This window comes from Podarcis erhardii (assembly GCF_964252035.2).
Source record: "Podarcis erhardii genome assembly, chromosome: 15".
NCBI classification, from domain to species: domain Eukaryota; kingdom Metazoa; phylum Chordata; class Lepidosauria; order Squamata; family Lacertidae; genus Podarcis; species Podarcis erhardii.
In genome coordinates this window covers 27583334-27598773 of record NC_138505.1, presented here as the reverse complement: position 1 = coordinate 27598773, position 15440 = coordinate 27583334, and the positions used below count along the sequence as shown (strand labels likewise).

The 15440-nt window shown below is 47.0% G+C and overlaps 1 protein-coding gene across 2 annotated transcripts in view; it reads left to right on the top strand.

Moving 5' to 3' along the window:
* Positions 1–15440, top strand: part of GGT5 (gamma-glutamyltransferase 5) — a 35138-nt gene that overhangs the window by 18463 nt on the left and 1235 nt on the right. The window contains exons 3-11 of one of the 2 annotated variants that reach the window (XM_081842797.1): positions 1502–1591; positions 2741–2936; positions 4087–4247; positions 5100–5246; positions 6285–6421; positions 9445–9635; positions 11443–11540; positions 13136–13248; positions 14379–14489. In XM_081842797.1, coding sequence (XP_081698923.1) covers positions 1502–1591; positions 2741–2936; positions 4087–4247; positions 5100–5246; positions 6285–6421; positions 9445–9635; positions 11443–11540; positions 13136–13248; positions 14379–14489 — 1244 coding nt within the window. Of the gene's footprint in view, positions 1–1501; positions 1592–2737; positions 2937–4086; positions 4248–5099; positions 5247–6284; positions 6422–9444; positions 9636–11442; positions 11541–13135; positions 13249–14378; positions 14490–15440 lie in introns of both variants that reach the window. The other variant, XM_081842796.1, reaches the window with a different exon arrangement.

The following is a 15440-nucleotide window of genomic DNA, read 5'->3' as shown; positions in this document are numbered from 1 at the left end:
AAAGTTCTGGACTTTGGGTTATAGATAGGTAGCCGTGTTGGTCTGCCATAGTCAAAACAAAATAAAAAAAATTCCTTCCAGTAGCACCTTAAAGACCAACTAAGTTAGTTCTAGGTATGAGCTTTCGTGTGCATGTGTGTATCTGAAGAAGTGTGCATGCACACGAAAGCTCATACCTAGAACTAACTTAGTTGGTCTTTAAGGTGCTACTGGAAGGAATTTTTTTTATTTTGTTTTGACTTCTGGACTTTGGGTTTATTGGGTCAGAGGCTCTTGGCTCTGATACAGCCCTCCGACCCTGCCAGTCTCACAACCTTCCCCCCCCCCCCGGGAAAGCAGACTCAAGTTCCCCAAGGGATCAGAGTCTTAGCACGTCCTTCCTGAGGAATTTTGTCTTTCTCCAGCCTAGGGTCTTCTCTAGTAACAGATTATCGGTAGTGGTGCCCACCCTGTGGAATGCCCTCTCATCAGATGTCAAGGAAATAAGCAAGTACAGTGCTACCTCGGGTTGCATACGCTTCACGTTACAAACGCTTCAGGTTACAGACTCCGCTAACCCAGAAATAGTACCTCGGGTTAAGAACTTTGCTTCAGGATGAGAACAGAAATTGTGCTCCGGCAGCATAGTGGGAAGCCCCATTAGCTAAAGTGGTGCTTCAGGTTAAGAACAGTTTCAGGTTAAGAACGGACCTCCGGAACGAATTAAGTACTTAACCCGAGGTACCACTGTATCTGACTTTCAGAAGATGTATGCAGGCAGTCCTATATAGGGAGGCTTTTAATGGTTTTTTTGTGTTTTAATACTTGTTGGAAACTGCCCAGAATGACTGGGGCAGCCCAGTCAGATGGGCAGGATATAAATAAAACAGCAACAGCAACAATTATTATTATTATTATTATTATTATTATTATTATTATTATTATTAACACTTGCCTGGGTGCAGACAAATAAATCACTAAAACAGGGCATTCTGGTGTGTTTGACATCCTTCTTTGGTATCCCTGCACCAAACCAGTCACACAGGCCCTCCTTCCGGTCTGCGGTTCAGAGCACCAGCCAGGCTTGAGACAGAATCCTGTCTAAAGCCCTGGACAGTCATTGCTTCTGGTCTGTGCAGGCAGTACTGGGTTAGATGGACCAAAGGGTCTGACTCTGAATAAGGCAGCTTCCTATGTAAATGGGACAGCCATGGGAGAAGCCAGTTTGCCTGAGGTCATTGGTCCCAGTGGTGTAGTGGTTAAGAGCAGTAGTCTCGTAATCTGGTGAACCGGGTTCGCGTCTCCGCTCCTCCACATGCAGCTGCTGGGTGACCTTGGGCTAGTCACACTTCTCTGAAGTCTCTCAGCCCCACTCACCTCACAGAGTGTTTGTTGTGGGGGAGGAAAGGAAAGGAGAATGTTAGCCGCTTTGAGACTCCTTCGGGTAGTGATAAAGCAGGATATCAAATCTAAACTCCTCCTCCAATCTTCACCTTGGCATTCTCCCCTTTGATTTCTCCAGGGAAAGTGGAGGTGCTCAATGCTCGTGAGAGGGCCCCGCAGAATATCTCTGGCAATTTGATGGCTGAGTGCAGTAAGAAGGGTTTTCCAGGTAAGAAGAGTCCTTGTATATAAAAAAGGCTGAGGGGAGGAGGGTTGTGAGGGAGGGGCAGCTCCCCCCACTGCTCACAGGTGACGACTGAGTCATTCCCTTGAAGAGAAGGATCCCTTTAAGAGGAGAAGTGTTGAGGCCTCCACCCCATTTCTGGTCAATGGCCCTTGTGCCACAAGACCACAAAGTCTCCTGGCCAAGGGATAGCTCGGTTGGTAGAGCATGAGACTCTTAATCTCAAGGTCGTGGGTTCAAGCCCCACATTCGGCAAAAGATTCCTGCATTGCAGGGGGTTGGACTAGAAAAGGGGTCAGCAAACTTTTTCAGCAGGGGGCTGGTCCACTGTCCCTCAGACCTTGTGGGGGGCCAGACTATATTTTGAAAAAAAAAATGAACGAATTCCTGTGCCCCACAAATAACCCAGAGATGCATTTTAAATAAAAGCACACATTCCACTCATGTAAAAACACCAGGCAGGCCCCACAAATAACCCAGAGATGCATTTTAAATAAAAGCACACATTCTGCTCATGTAAAAACACGCTGATTCCAGGACTCGTCCGTGGGGTGGATTTAGAAGGCAATTGGGCCGGATCTGGCCCCCGGGCCTTAGTTTGCCAACTCATGACCTACGCAATATTCAGGGGCCGGTCCACTGTCCCTCAGACCTTGTGGGGGGCTGGACTATATTTTTTGGGGGAAAGAAAAGAACAAATTCTTATGTCCCACAAATAACCCAGAGATGCATTTTAAATAAAAACACACATTTTAAATAAAAACACACTGATTTCCTGGACTGTCCGCAGGCCGGATTTAGAAGGCGATTGGGCCGGATCCAGGCCTCAGGCCTTGATTTGCCTACCCATGGCTAGATGATGCTTAGGGTCCCTTCCAGTTCTACAGTTCTATGATTCTATGATGCCAAGCTGTCATCAGCAAGCATAAAGACTAGCTCCTCCTGCTCTGAAGCACAACTGAGATCCCCAGGTTTTCCTTACAGGCTGGCAAGGAGTTGAGCCACAGTCTTATTTGGAGCCAGAGAATTGTCCCAGAGCTCCCATTTGGTAACTGCAGTGAGGAGGAAGGCACCTAGAAATGGAACCTTTGTGGGGAAGATGTAAAATGACGCATCCGGTTTGCTTCAAAGTAGGGTCTCGGTGGATCGCTGTCCCCGGGGAACTGCGTGGTTATGAAGAAGCCCACAGACGGTACGGCAAATTGCCCTGGAAGACCCTGTTTGAGCCCACCATCAAGATCCTCGACCCTGGAATCCAGATCCCCGAGGTGCTGGGTCGGTTTCTCAGCCACCCCTTCATACAGCCGCATCTGAACAAAACGTCCTTAAGGTACAAGAAACCTGCACAAAGCCAGATCACACCTGTGGGATAGAAATGCGTAAGATCGAATCCATCTACTCCAGCATCCTGTTCTTACAGTGGGCAGCCAGATGCCCCTCCCCCCATCAGGAGCCAGCCCTCTCCCCCTGGATCCTTGGTTTAAGAACTGTTGGCAAATGGGGACAATGGGAGTCTCTTGCTGGCAAAGTCTTCAGCACAAAGGACAGCAGCCCTGGGCTCCATTCTATCCCTCCTGTAAGGGCTTTTCTCACTGTGGTCCTTGATTCCAAAAGGAGGGGAGGAGGTCAAAGGGCACAGCAGCCCAAAGCTGAGGGTTACTCTAGCAGCCTCTATATCCTTCGAAACACACCTCATGTTAGACCAGGAAGTAGATATCTCTCTCTCTCTCTCTCTCTCTCTCTCTCTCTCTCTCACTCACACATACACACAGAGAGAGAGAGAGACAGAGAGACCATCAAAAGTTAGTCCTAGTGTCCTACTGAACTGAATATGCAAGTTGCATTGAGACTGACAATCAGCATGGATATCCCTGCAATGTAAAGGTAAAGGGACCCCTGACCATTAGGTCCAGTCATGGCCGACTCTGGGGTTGTGGCGCTCATCTCACTTTATTGGCCAAGGGAGCTGGCGTACAGCTTCCGGGTCATGTGGCCAGCTGACTAAGCCGCTTCTGTCGAACCAGAGCAGCGCATGGAAACTCCATTTACCTTCCCACTGGAGTGGTACCTATTTATCTACTTGCACTTTGACGTGCTTTCGAACTGTTAGGTTGGCAGGAGCAGGGACTGAGCAACAGGAGCTCACCCCGTCGCAGGGATTTGAACTGCTGACCTTCTGATCAGCAAGCCCTAGGCTCTGTGGTTTAACCCACAGCGCCACCCGCGTCCTTAGGACCCCTGCAGTGTAGAACAGTACAAATGTGGCCTTTGAGATGGTGGTCAGGAAATCATCAGAGCAATAAAGCTAAATTAGAAGTTAAATCACTCCAGGCTTAAGGCTTTGGGGAAGGGCTCTGGAGCCCCCCCTTTTTGCCCTCCTTCACAGCTGGTTATATTTGGGTCTTAGGAGCCATTCCTGCTGCAGCCTCTGCTCTTAGAATCCAGGGTCAGGAACTGATGGCGGTCACTCTCTCTTTCAGAAAACTCTTTTACAACAAGCAGGGGGCCGCCCTGGGAGCTGGAGACCTCCTTCGATGGCCAGCCCTGGTGGAGACCCTGAGGGCTGTGGCAGAAAAAGGAGCCAGTGAGTTTTATCGGGGAACCACAGCAGAGAAGTTGGTGCAGGACATAGTGAAAGAAGGTGACCAGTCTTTTATTGTTATTGTTATTGTTATTGTTATTTATGATTTTCAGTTTTATACATTTCAATAATTTTATAATCATTTTAACATTTCAAAACTCGACCTCCTTCCCCCTCTTTCTGCGGTTCATTAAATTTATTTTTAAAATCTTCTGCATATCCAAATTAACTTAATTTGCTCATTTATTCAACTACTTTAAATATATATATACTTTTATAAAACTGCAGGTTATTACAATGATTCTGCCAATATTCTTATCTGTTTACAGTTTATTTGTAAATATTCAACAAACCATTTCTTCAGTTGGGACCTTGCTCGTTTTCCGTTTGGGGGCTAACGAAACATGGGCCGCAGTGGTTGCATACATAAATAACCTTTAATTGACACCTGGGAATTTCAGTCTGAATTATCCATGACAGAAAGGACTCTGGTTTTTGCTTTCCTTTGTCTGCTCTGCTGAGAAGGGTGCAAGCAGATTTTCCAATACCTTGGAAAACATTACTGATTCCGTAGCAGTCTAATCAGAATTTGGCACCCCATCCCTTTTCCAGATCCGTCCCGGCCCTCGCTTTGCCGCCTCGCTCTTACAAGTGACACTTGTAAGCTGTTTCCCCCTCCCCACTCCTTCCTTCCATTGTCCCCTTCCTCTCCAGGGAAGGAGTCCCAGCTCCCTTTGCTGTGTAAGCCTCCCCTTTCCACTCCTTGAGAAGGAATCACATTCCCTCCTTAGCGTCAGGGGTCACAGAGACTTCCTGCAAGCAGTTCCTCTCATTTGCGCTCGGGATTTGAGCTATTTTCTGCCCCTGCTGCAGCTCAGATAAGGCTTGACGCATCTTCCTCTTGTTTTCCAGGCAGCACCTTGTCCCTGAGAGACCTCAGGGATTACCGAGTAGAAGTGATGAGCCCTGTGAACATCTCCCTGGGTGAATACACTGTGTACTCTGCCCCGCGTCCTGCAGCGGGGCCCATTCTCCTATTTATCCTCAATGTCCTCAAAGGTAAATGAGGGATCCATTTGGTTCACTGTATATCAGGGATGGGGAGATTCTGGCTCTGCAGTGCTGCTGTGTGGGTGGAGAAGGGGAGAGTGGCAGAGACCCCCCCCCAACACTGCAGACCAGGAGAAGAGGGCCACTTCCTTCAGTAGCTTCAATCTGATGCCCTTTCAACCTCCTTTAGCCTTGGGCAATGATCCATCAGTTATATTTTATCTGCACAATCTGAATTTCAGGAACCAAAATGCCTTTTCTGTGCAGCCTGAGCAGGAGCAGTGAATGACATTATATTTGCTCGTCGTAACTTGTCTTCACTTACCCCAACCCCCACGGCTGTGTGAAGAATCTTCTTATGAATGGTCCGTGTCACCATTAAGAAAAAGAGGTTGGAATAAGCCAATAGATATGTGGACTGTTCTCTGGACCAAGTCCCTTTTCTTCTTTAAGTTCTCAAGAGCTCTTAACCGAGCTCAAAGTTGTCACCTGAACTAGCCAGATGTTTAACCAAGAATCAATGTGAAGTGTAGGTGGGTTCCTACAAGGCAAGACACAACAAAAACCTTTATTGAACTTCATATTTGGGAAACAAGAGGCAAAGCAACTGTTTAGATACATTTCTGAAAGCCTGGGCCACTCCCACTCCCAACGTGATTGGCTGTCTAAACTTCCAAACTTGCAAATCACGACTCAGAGTCCAAGGGCCAATGGCAGAGGCCCAAATCCTGAAATGTTCTGTGTATTGAATCAGAACACAGGAACTCAGAATCCCTAATACAGACTCAAGCTCAGGCAAACACAGACTACTGAATACGTAAGACAATCACAGTCACTCAATCCTTTGAAAAAATAATACTTGCTCCAAAAGGGCAAGTAGACATTCTGTTTTGGCAATTGTAGCCTTGGTTTAAGGAGCCGTTTGGTGCCTATCTGAGTTTCTAACACAGCCGAGGGTCATTCCCTGGGTCTCAGAAGAGCGCCGCAGAGTCCTTTCTGCTCTTCCTTAGGCCTGGGTGCTCAGAGCTAGCTCTTTCTGTCTTACAGGTTTCAACTTCACCAAAGAGTCCATGAGCACACCTAGCCAGAGTGCTGAGACTTACCACTACATTGCAGAAACTCTGAAGTTTGCCAACGGCCAGAAAGTAAAAGTGGACGACCCAGTTTTTTCCCGAACTGGAAAGGTGGGTGATCTGGGAGCCTGTCGGTCTTCATCCTTTTTAAAAGCTTCGTTGCCTTATTTTTTTGGGGGGGGGGGGAATCTATAGTGCCCCCTTCCAATGGTTCCAGATAATCATTAATATATATATATATATATATATATATATATATATATATATATGTACATCTAGAGCTGCCTTGGTCAACCTGGTGCCCCCCAGATGTTTTGGACTACGACTCCCATCTGCTGATGGTTGATGAGGGTTGTAGTCTGAAAGGAATCAGATAAGAACAGGGATATTTTTCAGCCGGAATTTACCGGAACTCAGTAACGGCACCTCTCAGGTGGGCTCCGCTGCCATCGTAAGAGGACAAGGAAAGAGTTCATGGAGAGTCCTGGCACATCTTTCTTCTAGAAGAAAGCACCGGATAAGCATGTAAGGAACTCTGGAGTTCCATGGCACCCTCATCTAGCATGGATAAATGAGTCTCTTCATGTTTCCAAAAGACAGGGTTTGGGGCTTTGGTTTTGTCTGGACCGCAAGGGGAGGGAGTTTTGCAAATTTGGACAGAGTTGAGGGGCAGCCGCTGTGGAGAGAAGACAATAGGGGGAAACACTCTTCCTTGCTCATAATTGCAGAGTTGTTCAGGCAGCTGACGCCTCAGCATTCTGTCATCATGAAGCCCAAATATTCTAGTTATCATAAAATTGAGATCAAGCAGGTGCCTTCACTGTACTCTTTTTGGCATCTGTTAACAACGTTCTTGTTTAGGTGAGCCTACCCAGAGGCTTGGAAAGTTGAGGTAATGTTAACCTGTTTTAGCATTTAAACTTTTGTTTTTACAATCAAGCGGCGTGTACGTACAGTATATATAATAACAGACTCAAGACATTTTCCCTATCGCCAATTCAGTTTCACAATCTGATGGAATAGCCGAGTGACAGCAATTTAAGATTCTTTTTTAACTTTCAGGGGCTACTCTTGTTTCCAAACAGGGTGAGGATGCTTTTGCTTTTATTCAGACCAGTTGGGTCCCAATGTGGATGGAAGCATCCCTTGGGTGGGGCAGTGGGATTACCTGGGGGGAGGGGGCTAAGAGGGAAGGGGGTGACAGTGGAGCGCTGGAGATGTAAATGACTATCAGATTTTGAAAAGCTGGTATCAGTGGATCAAGTTAATCAGTTTTGTTGAACAAATTAATTAGTTTTAACTGGATTTTGAACAAATGTGCAATTAACTGTTCCTGTTTTGAACTTCACCTTCCTTAGTGGGTCATGCGAGCCGCTATCCTGAATAATGCTTTTTATAGGTTAGGGCAGTCGTTTTCAACCAGAGTATCATGGCACACAGGGGTGACTTGAATGATGGTCAGGGGTGCCACGGGCAACACTGGCCTCTGTCACTCTCTCCTTCCCTACCTCCTCTGATGCCCTATCACAGGGATGTCCAACTTCCAACATGTTTAATCGTTTAGTTGTGTCCGACTCTTTATGACCCCCTGGACCAGAGCACGCCTGGCACTCCTGTCTTCCACTGCCTCCCGCAGTCTGGTCAAACTCATGTTGGTAGCTTCGAGAACACTGCCCAACCATCTCATCCTCTGTCGTCCCCTTCTCCTTGTGCCCTCCATCTTTCCCGACATCAGGGTCGTTTCCAGGGAGTCTTCTCTTCTCATGAGGTGGCCAAAGTATTGGAGCCTCAGCTTCAGGATCTGTCCTTCCAGTGAGCACTCAGGGCAGATTTCCTTAAGAATGGAGAGGTTGGATCTTCTTGCAGTCCATGGGACTCTCAAGAGTCTCCTCCAGCACCATAATTCAAAAGCACCAATTCTTTGTCGATCAGCCTTCTTTATATTCCAGCTCTCACTTCCATACATCACTACTGGGAAAACCATAGCTTTAACTGTGATCTACTCACACTATAAATAAACTGGCAGTGATCTACCCATTGGATTGACGAAAGTTGGTGAGCTTTTTTTAGGGAGCAAGAGTTGTTGAGCTTTATTATTATTATTATTATTAGTCAGGGACACCCCACAATCGACCTTTAGATCGCGACCCGCCTGTTGGACAGCCCTGCCCTATCACATCTCGGCCTCCCAAAGGCTTGCACAGCTGTTTGTTGCAGCCGTAGCTACCAGGAGGACTCCCATGGAGAGGGGAGAGGAGGCTAAGCGAAACTCCACAAGGGAGGGTGTTCGAAAAAAGGTGAGGGGCTGCCAGCTCTGCAAGCAAGAGGTAAGATCACTGGGCTCCTGAGCCCCACAGGGGTGTCACAGAAAGAATGTACTTGGTCAAGGGATCCATGGACTCAAAAAGGTTGAAAACCTATGGGGTAGGGCATAGGGCATGGGTAGGCAAACTAAGCCCGGGGGCTGGATCCAGCCTAATCGCCTTCTCAATCCGGCCCGTGAATGGTCCGTGAATCAGCGTGTTTTTACATGAGTAGAATGTGTCCTTTTATTTAACATGCATCTCTGGGTTATTAAAAAGTCAATCCTTTATTAGGTATAGCAAACCACACATTTACAAACAAACACCGTATACAAATTGTGCAAAAGATGAGCTCAGCATAACAAGGTTTGTCCCAGTCAGATTTTTAACTCTCTGGGTTATTTGTGGGGCCTGCCTGGTGTTTTTACATGAGTAGAATGTGTCCTTTTATTTAAAATGCATCTCTGGGTTATTTGTGAGGCATAGGAATTTGTTCATATTTTTTTCCAAAATATAGTGTGACCCCCCACAAGGTCTGAGGGACGCTGGACTGGCCCCCTGCTGAAAAAGTTTGCTGACCCCAGGCATAGGGTGCTGGGGATGAGTTTATGGAAGATGGGGGCAATGGGCTGAAAAAGTTTGGGAGCCAGTGGGCAAGACAGGTAAATAGCTGCCGCCTGCAGCTGAAGATAAGCGCTGCAAGACGTTGCATCCTGCAGTTTACATTCCTATCTCACGGAGCCCAGCTTTGACTTTTCCAGAGGGCACCATTCCTCTTTTGCGGCTGAGGTTATCGAGAGCTGCCTCACTGAGATGCGCTGTGTTTTTTAGGGTGTCTTGAGCGAGCTGATCTCGGACTCCTTTGCTAGCCAAGTCAGGCAGCTAATCGATGAGCGGGGAAACCACCCAGCATCCCACTACGACTCTGCCCAGGTGGAAAGGACCTCGTTTGGCACTTCCCACGTTTCCGTCCTGGCTGAAGATGGGAGCGCTGTGTCAGCCACCAGCACCATTAACTACCCGTAAGTAGGAGCGGATGAGCCCCAAGGGCAAAGGCGGGACAGAAGCTTCTTCTGTGCTTTCTCCCAAAGCACATAGCTGTCAACCATCCCTTATTTGGCGGGAAAGTCCCTTATGCCAGCGCTGTGTCCCGCTGCTGTCCCTTATTGATTATGTCCCTTAAATTTCCCAGGTTTCAAAGGAAGCAGCTCCTCTCCCTCCCTCCCTGCCGGCCAGGGAGGAGGGAGGCTCCAACTGTGTTGCTTGGCTGCGTTGCTTACCCAATAAGGAGTCTAAGAATGACTGGGGGGGTGGAGCTTGCATGCCTTGTGCCCATCAAATCGGCTGCATTGCCTGGGGACTCGCCTTTGCTCAGCACTTCCCAGCAGAGAGGTGACGGTGGCTTTCCTTGCTGCATCCCCTTTGCCGGGTTGCTGCGCTGTGGGAACCACCACTTGAGGCTTCGTTTGGCTGCTGGCTGGGCTTTCTGCCTTTGGCTCGGAGGGGCTCAGAAGTTGAACATGCCTGTGCCCCAAAAAATCCCTTATTTTGGCTGCTGATCCCTTATTTTTGAGGCTGCTGGCCCCTTATTTTCAAATCTGTAAGTTGACAGCTATGCCAAAGCAGGGCCTCCAGACAGCCGCCTTTATTGCAATAGTTTTATGCGCTGGGAGTTTTCCCATCTGAAACCCTGGAGAGCCATTGCTGCCAGTGCAGAGCTAGATGGATCAACAGTTTGACTCTGTGCTTCCTATTTAAATCAGACCTTAATTCAGAGCCACCTGGTTGGCCACTGTAAGAAGAAGATGCTAGATTACATTAGTGTAGCCAGGATATTTTTTTTGGGTGGGGGCAGGATTTTTTTAAGGGAGCAGAACCTTAAATTTGTATTGATTTTGATTGATATAGGGGGCAGCCCCCCCTTGCTTATGCCCATGCTGGACTAGATGGGCCTTTGGCTTGATCCTTCAGGCAAGTTCTCCGTGTGCCCTGAGGACTAGAATCTTGTTTTAATTTTAGGGGAAGGGCCATAGCGGCAGAGCATTTGCACAAAAAGGCCCCAGGTCCAATCCCCAGCCATATTTCCAGGCAGGGCTGGGGAGAGACCCCCTGTCTGGAATGCTGAATAACCATTGCTGCCGCTCAGTGTTGGGAATATGGAATTAGATGGACCAATGGTCTGACTCAAAATAAGGCACCATCCTACGTTCCAACTGCTGGGCTGTGGGAAGCAGAGAGCGGGATGCCTTCTCCATGGTTCCTGGCCCTCTTGCAGGGACAGAGGTCTGGCAATCTTCCTGTTTTAATTCCTACCGAAGGATAAGAAAATATTTTTATTAACAATTTCAACATACAAACTATCAAAACATATCATATTCATTATTATTTTTTCCCTCCCCCCCTTCAAACCATAGCTGTCAACGTTACCCTTTTCTTAAGGGAAATTCCTTTATTCCAAATAGGATTCCTCACAAGAAAAGGGAAAAGTTGACAGTTATGCTTCAAACCCTCCGCCCGCCCCCCGACTTCCCTCAGCTCCTCTTTCTGATTTCTCAGCACATATTGTTCTCTGCATGTTATAAAATTATACATATCCTTACGTTATCTATCTGTCATGTTATCAACCAATAAATTTGTGTATGTTTATTCAAAATCTGCCAAGGAGTCCAGTTCATTTTGTTGTCTTTTAAGATAATTTATAAAAGGCTCCCGTTCTTCCTTAAAGTCACAGTTGTCCCACAGTTTGTATGTCAGTTTAGCCAGTTCTGCATAACTCATCAATTTTTCTTGCCACTGAGAACTGTGTCCCTCTTCTCTCCCCTTGCTCAGATTTGGCTCCATGGTGTATTCGCCACAGACTGGGATCATCTTAAACAATGAACTCGCTGACTTTTGCATGAAGAAGTCAAGTGACAGGATCTCGCCAGGTGAGCTCCACCTCTGCTGGGAAAGCCCATCGCAAGCACAAATGCTGGGCAGGAGGGAATGCATGGATAATAATAATAATAATAATAATAATAATAATAATAATAATAATTTATTATTTATAACCCGCCCATCTGGCTGAGTTTTCCCAGCCACTCTGGGTGGCTCCCAATCGAGTGTTAAAAACAATACAGCATTAAATAATAAAAACTTCACTAAACAGGGCTGCCTTCAGATGTCTTTTAAAAATAGGATAGCTGCTTATTTCCTTCACATCCATAGGGCGGGCGCCACTACCAAGAAGGCCCTCTGTCTGGTTCCCTGTAACCTCACTTCTCACAATAAGGGAACTGCCAGAAGGCCCTCGGCGCTGGATCTCAGTGTCCGGGCTGAACAAAGGGGGTAGAGACGCTCCTTTAGGTATACAGGACTGAGGCCGTTTAGGACTTTAAAGGTCAGCACCAACACTTTGAATTGTGCTCGGAAACGTACTGGGAGCCAATGCAGATCTCTCAGGACCGGTGCTATGTGGTCCTGGCGGCCGCTCCCAGTCACGAGTCTAGCTGCCGCATTCTGGATTAATTGCAGGATGGATGGATGGATAGATGAATGGATGATAGAAGAGTCCCAATGGGGGTTGATTGGATTCCAGGACACCACACCCACACCCTGAAGAAAAAGGAGATCAAATTGGCTGTGGGTCTTCTTTCGGCTCATTAACCTAAAGGCGCAAAGATTTCTCTCCAACAATAAGGAGAGAGAGAGAAAAATAATTATTGAGAATTATAGGGACAGAACTACCTAAATTGTATAGAAATTTATTCATGTATGCTACTTGCTACTTGCCCAAAAATGGAAAGAAGAAGAAGTCCCAGCAAAGGAAGAATGGATACAAAAACTTATGGAACATGCAGAAATGGTGAAACTTACCAGGAGAATAATAAATCAAGATAGCAAACTTTTTAAAATAAAAGAATGGAAATGGTTTGTTTAATATTTACAGATAAATTGTAAACAGATAAAAACACTGGCAGGGTTATTGTAATAACCTGTAGTTACGTAAGAGTATACAGTGGTATCTCAGGTTAAGTACTTAATTCGTTCCGGAGGTCCGATCTTAACCCCAAACTGTTCTTAACCTGAAGCACCACTTTAGCTAATGGGGCCTCCTGCTGCTGCCGCGCTGCCGGAGCACAATTTCTGTTCTCATCCTGAAGCGAAGTTCTTAACCCGAGGTACTATTTCTGGGTTAGCGGAGTCTGTAACCAGAAGCATATGTAACCCGAGGTACCACTGTATATTTAAAGAAGATAAATAAATAAGTTAACTTAATTTGGATATGCAGAAGATATTAAAAATAAATTTAAGGAACTGCAGAAAGCGGGGGAAGGAAGTCAAGTTTTGGAATGTTAAAATGATTGTAAAATCAGTGAAATGTATATATCTGAAAAGCATAAATAAAATTTAGAGAGAGAGAGAGAGAGAGAGAGAGAGAAATAATAATATCCAAATGCACAAGGTGAGGTTTTCCCTCTCCGTTTTAAAAGTGACTGTATAGGTTGCTCATCCTCCCATTTCTTGGTGCCCCCACCTATAGGAGAGATGCCCCCTTCTTCCATGGCACCATCCATCCTCATTTCCCGCGATGGGCAGTCGAAGCTGGTGGTCGGAGGGTCAGGCGGGCAATTCATTATCCCTGCTGTCGCGTTGGTAAGTTGACAAAAACACTGGATTCCTGGCTTTAGCATGGAGAGCTGAAGCTGCACAGTTAACACCTGTGAAATCTGTCCTTTTGCTTTCTGATTTGTGCTGGGGAAAAGGGCTTAAGTTTTGTTTTGAAAAGGTAGACTGCCTCTGGACTTGGAGGCTTGATTGAACTCTCGTGGTCAGCATCTGTTGCTATTTATTTGTTCACTTATTTGTTTATTGCATTTATAACACACCCTTTCCTCCAAGGAGCTGAAGGTGGCATATATGGTTCACCTCCCACCCCCGCCATTTTATCCTCACAACAACCCAGTGAGGTAGGATGGGCTGAGAGGGGCAGTTACTGTCCCAAGGTCACCCTAGTGAGCTTCATGGCCGAGTCGGGATTTGAAACCTGGTCTCTCCCAGGTGCTGGTGCCACACTTTAATAATGATGATGATAATAATAATAATAATAATAATAATAATAATAATAATAATAATAATAAATTTATTATTTATACCCCGCACATCTGGCTGAGTTTCCCAAGCCACTCTGGGTGGCTCCCAATCAAGTATTAAAAACAATACAGCGTTAAATATTAAAAACTGCCCTGAACAGGGCCGCCTTCAGATGTCTTTTAAAGATAGCATAGCTACTTATTTCCTTCACAACTGAAGGGAGGGTGTTCCACAGGGTGGGCGCCACTACCGAGAAGGCCCTCTGTCTGGTTCCCTGTAACTTCACTTCTCGCAATGAGGGAACCGCCAGAAGGCCCTCGGCGCTGGATCTCAGTGTCCGGGCTGAACGATGGGGGTGGAGACGCTCCTTCAGGTATACAGGACCGAGGCCGTTTAGGGCTTGAAAGATCAGCACCAACACTTTGAATTGTGCTCGGAAACGTACTGGGAGCCAATGCAGATCTCTCAGAACCGGTGTTATGTGGTCCCGGCGGCCACTCCCAGTCACCAGTCTAGCTGCTGCATTCTGGATTAGTTGCAGTTTCCGGGTCACCTTCAAAGGTAGCCCCACATAGAGCGCGTTGCAGTAGTCCAAGCGGGAGATAACTACACCACTACACCACACTGTCTGCCTGCTGCGAGACTTCTCTTCCATGAACATGTCTAAAGCCAGGCTGCTCCTTCTCTTGCAGACCATCGCTAACAAGCTGTTTTTTGGGTATGATGTGGACAAAGCTATCAAGGCACCGATTCTCTGCGTGAACAGCAACTATGGCATCGAAGCAGAGAAATCCTTTGATGAGGTGAGACGTGTGAGCAGCTCTCTGGGGTCGCAAGGGGAGCCATGAGACAGAGGCGTACCTCCAACATGTCCCAGAAGAAAACTGGCACACAGGTCTCTGGGGGCTGTGATCTCACAAGACAGCACCCCCCCCTCCAAAATGGGGCATCCCTATTAAATTGGGACAGTTGAGGGGTATGTCAGTGATTGCCACAAGTCCTGCAGCATGCAAAACATAAAGCGACAGCCCTGTGCCAGTTTTTAGCTCTGCGCTGCGGACTACAACTCCCATCAGCCCCAGCAAGCACAACTAGGCTCTCATCACCTCCTGTGTCATATGACCAGTCTGGCTGGGGCTGATGGGAGTTCTAGCTCCTGGGGGAGCCTGCTGTACAGATCCCAGGGTCAATCCCTGGCGGCAGCATCTCCAGGAAAGGTTGGGAATGGCCCCTGGGCATGAAATCTTGGGAGAGTCACTGCTGTGAGTTGGCAGCAACAATACTGAGCTAGACTGTGTTAGAATTCCTGCTCCATGATTGCAGTCATGGGATTTTTGTCTATCACATGACGGTATATGTTTTGACTCCACAGAGTGGGAAGTGACAGAGACAGGATGTTTGTGTTACTGTGTTCCGTGAAGTGGGACTATTGTCCTTTGCTCTTTCTCTTTTCTGTCTGATGCTAGAGAGAGAGGGAGTCATGTTGCAGTGCTCCATGTGTGTTTATATAAAAATAAAGTAGATTAGCCAAAATGCTGAGTTGCTTAGGTCTGTCACGCAAGCTGCGAAGACTTTGCAGATCCCTATGTGTGCTGGTGTCTGTTGTCATCGGTCGCTATGATGTTTGGGCTGAAGAAAGCTTTTGAAGCTCCCAAACGATCGACCAGGAGGGAGAGAACATGCCAGTCGGGCATGTGTCTCTGCCAGGGTCCTACTTGAGTGTAGGACGAGCTCCTGACAGACAGACCACTAAT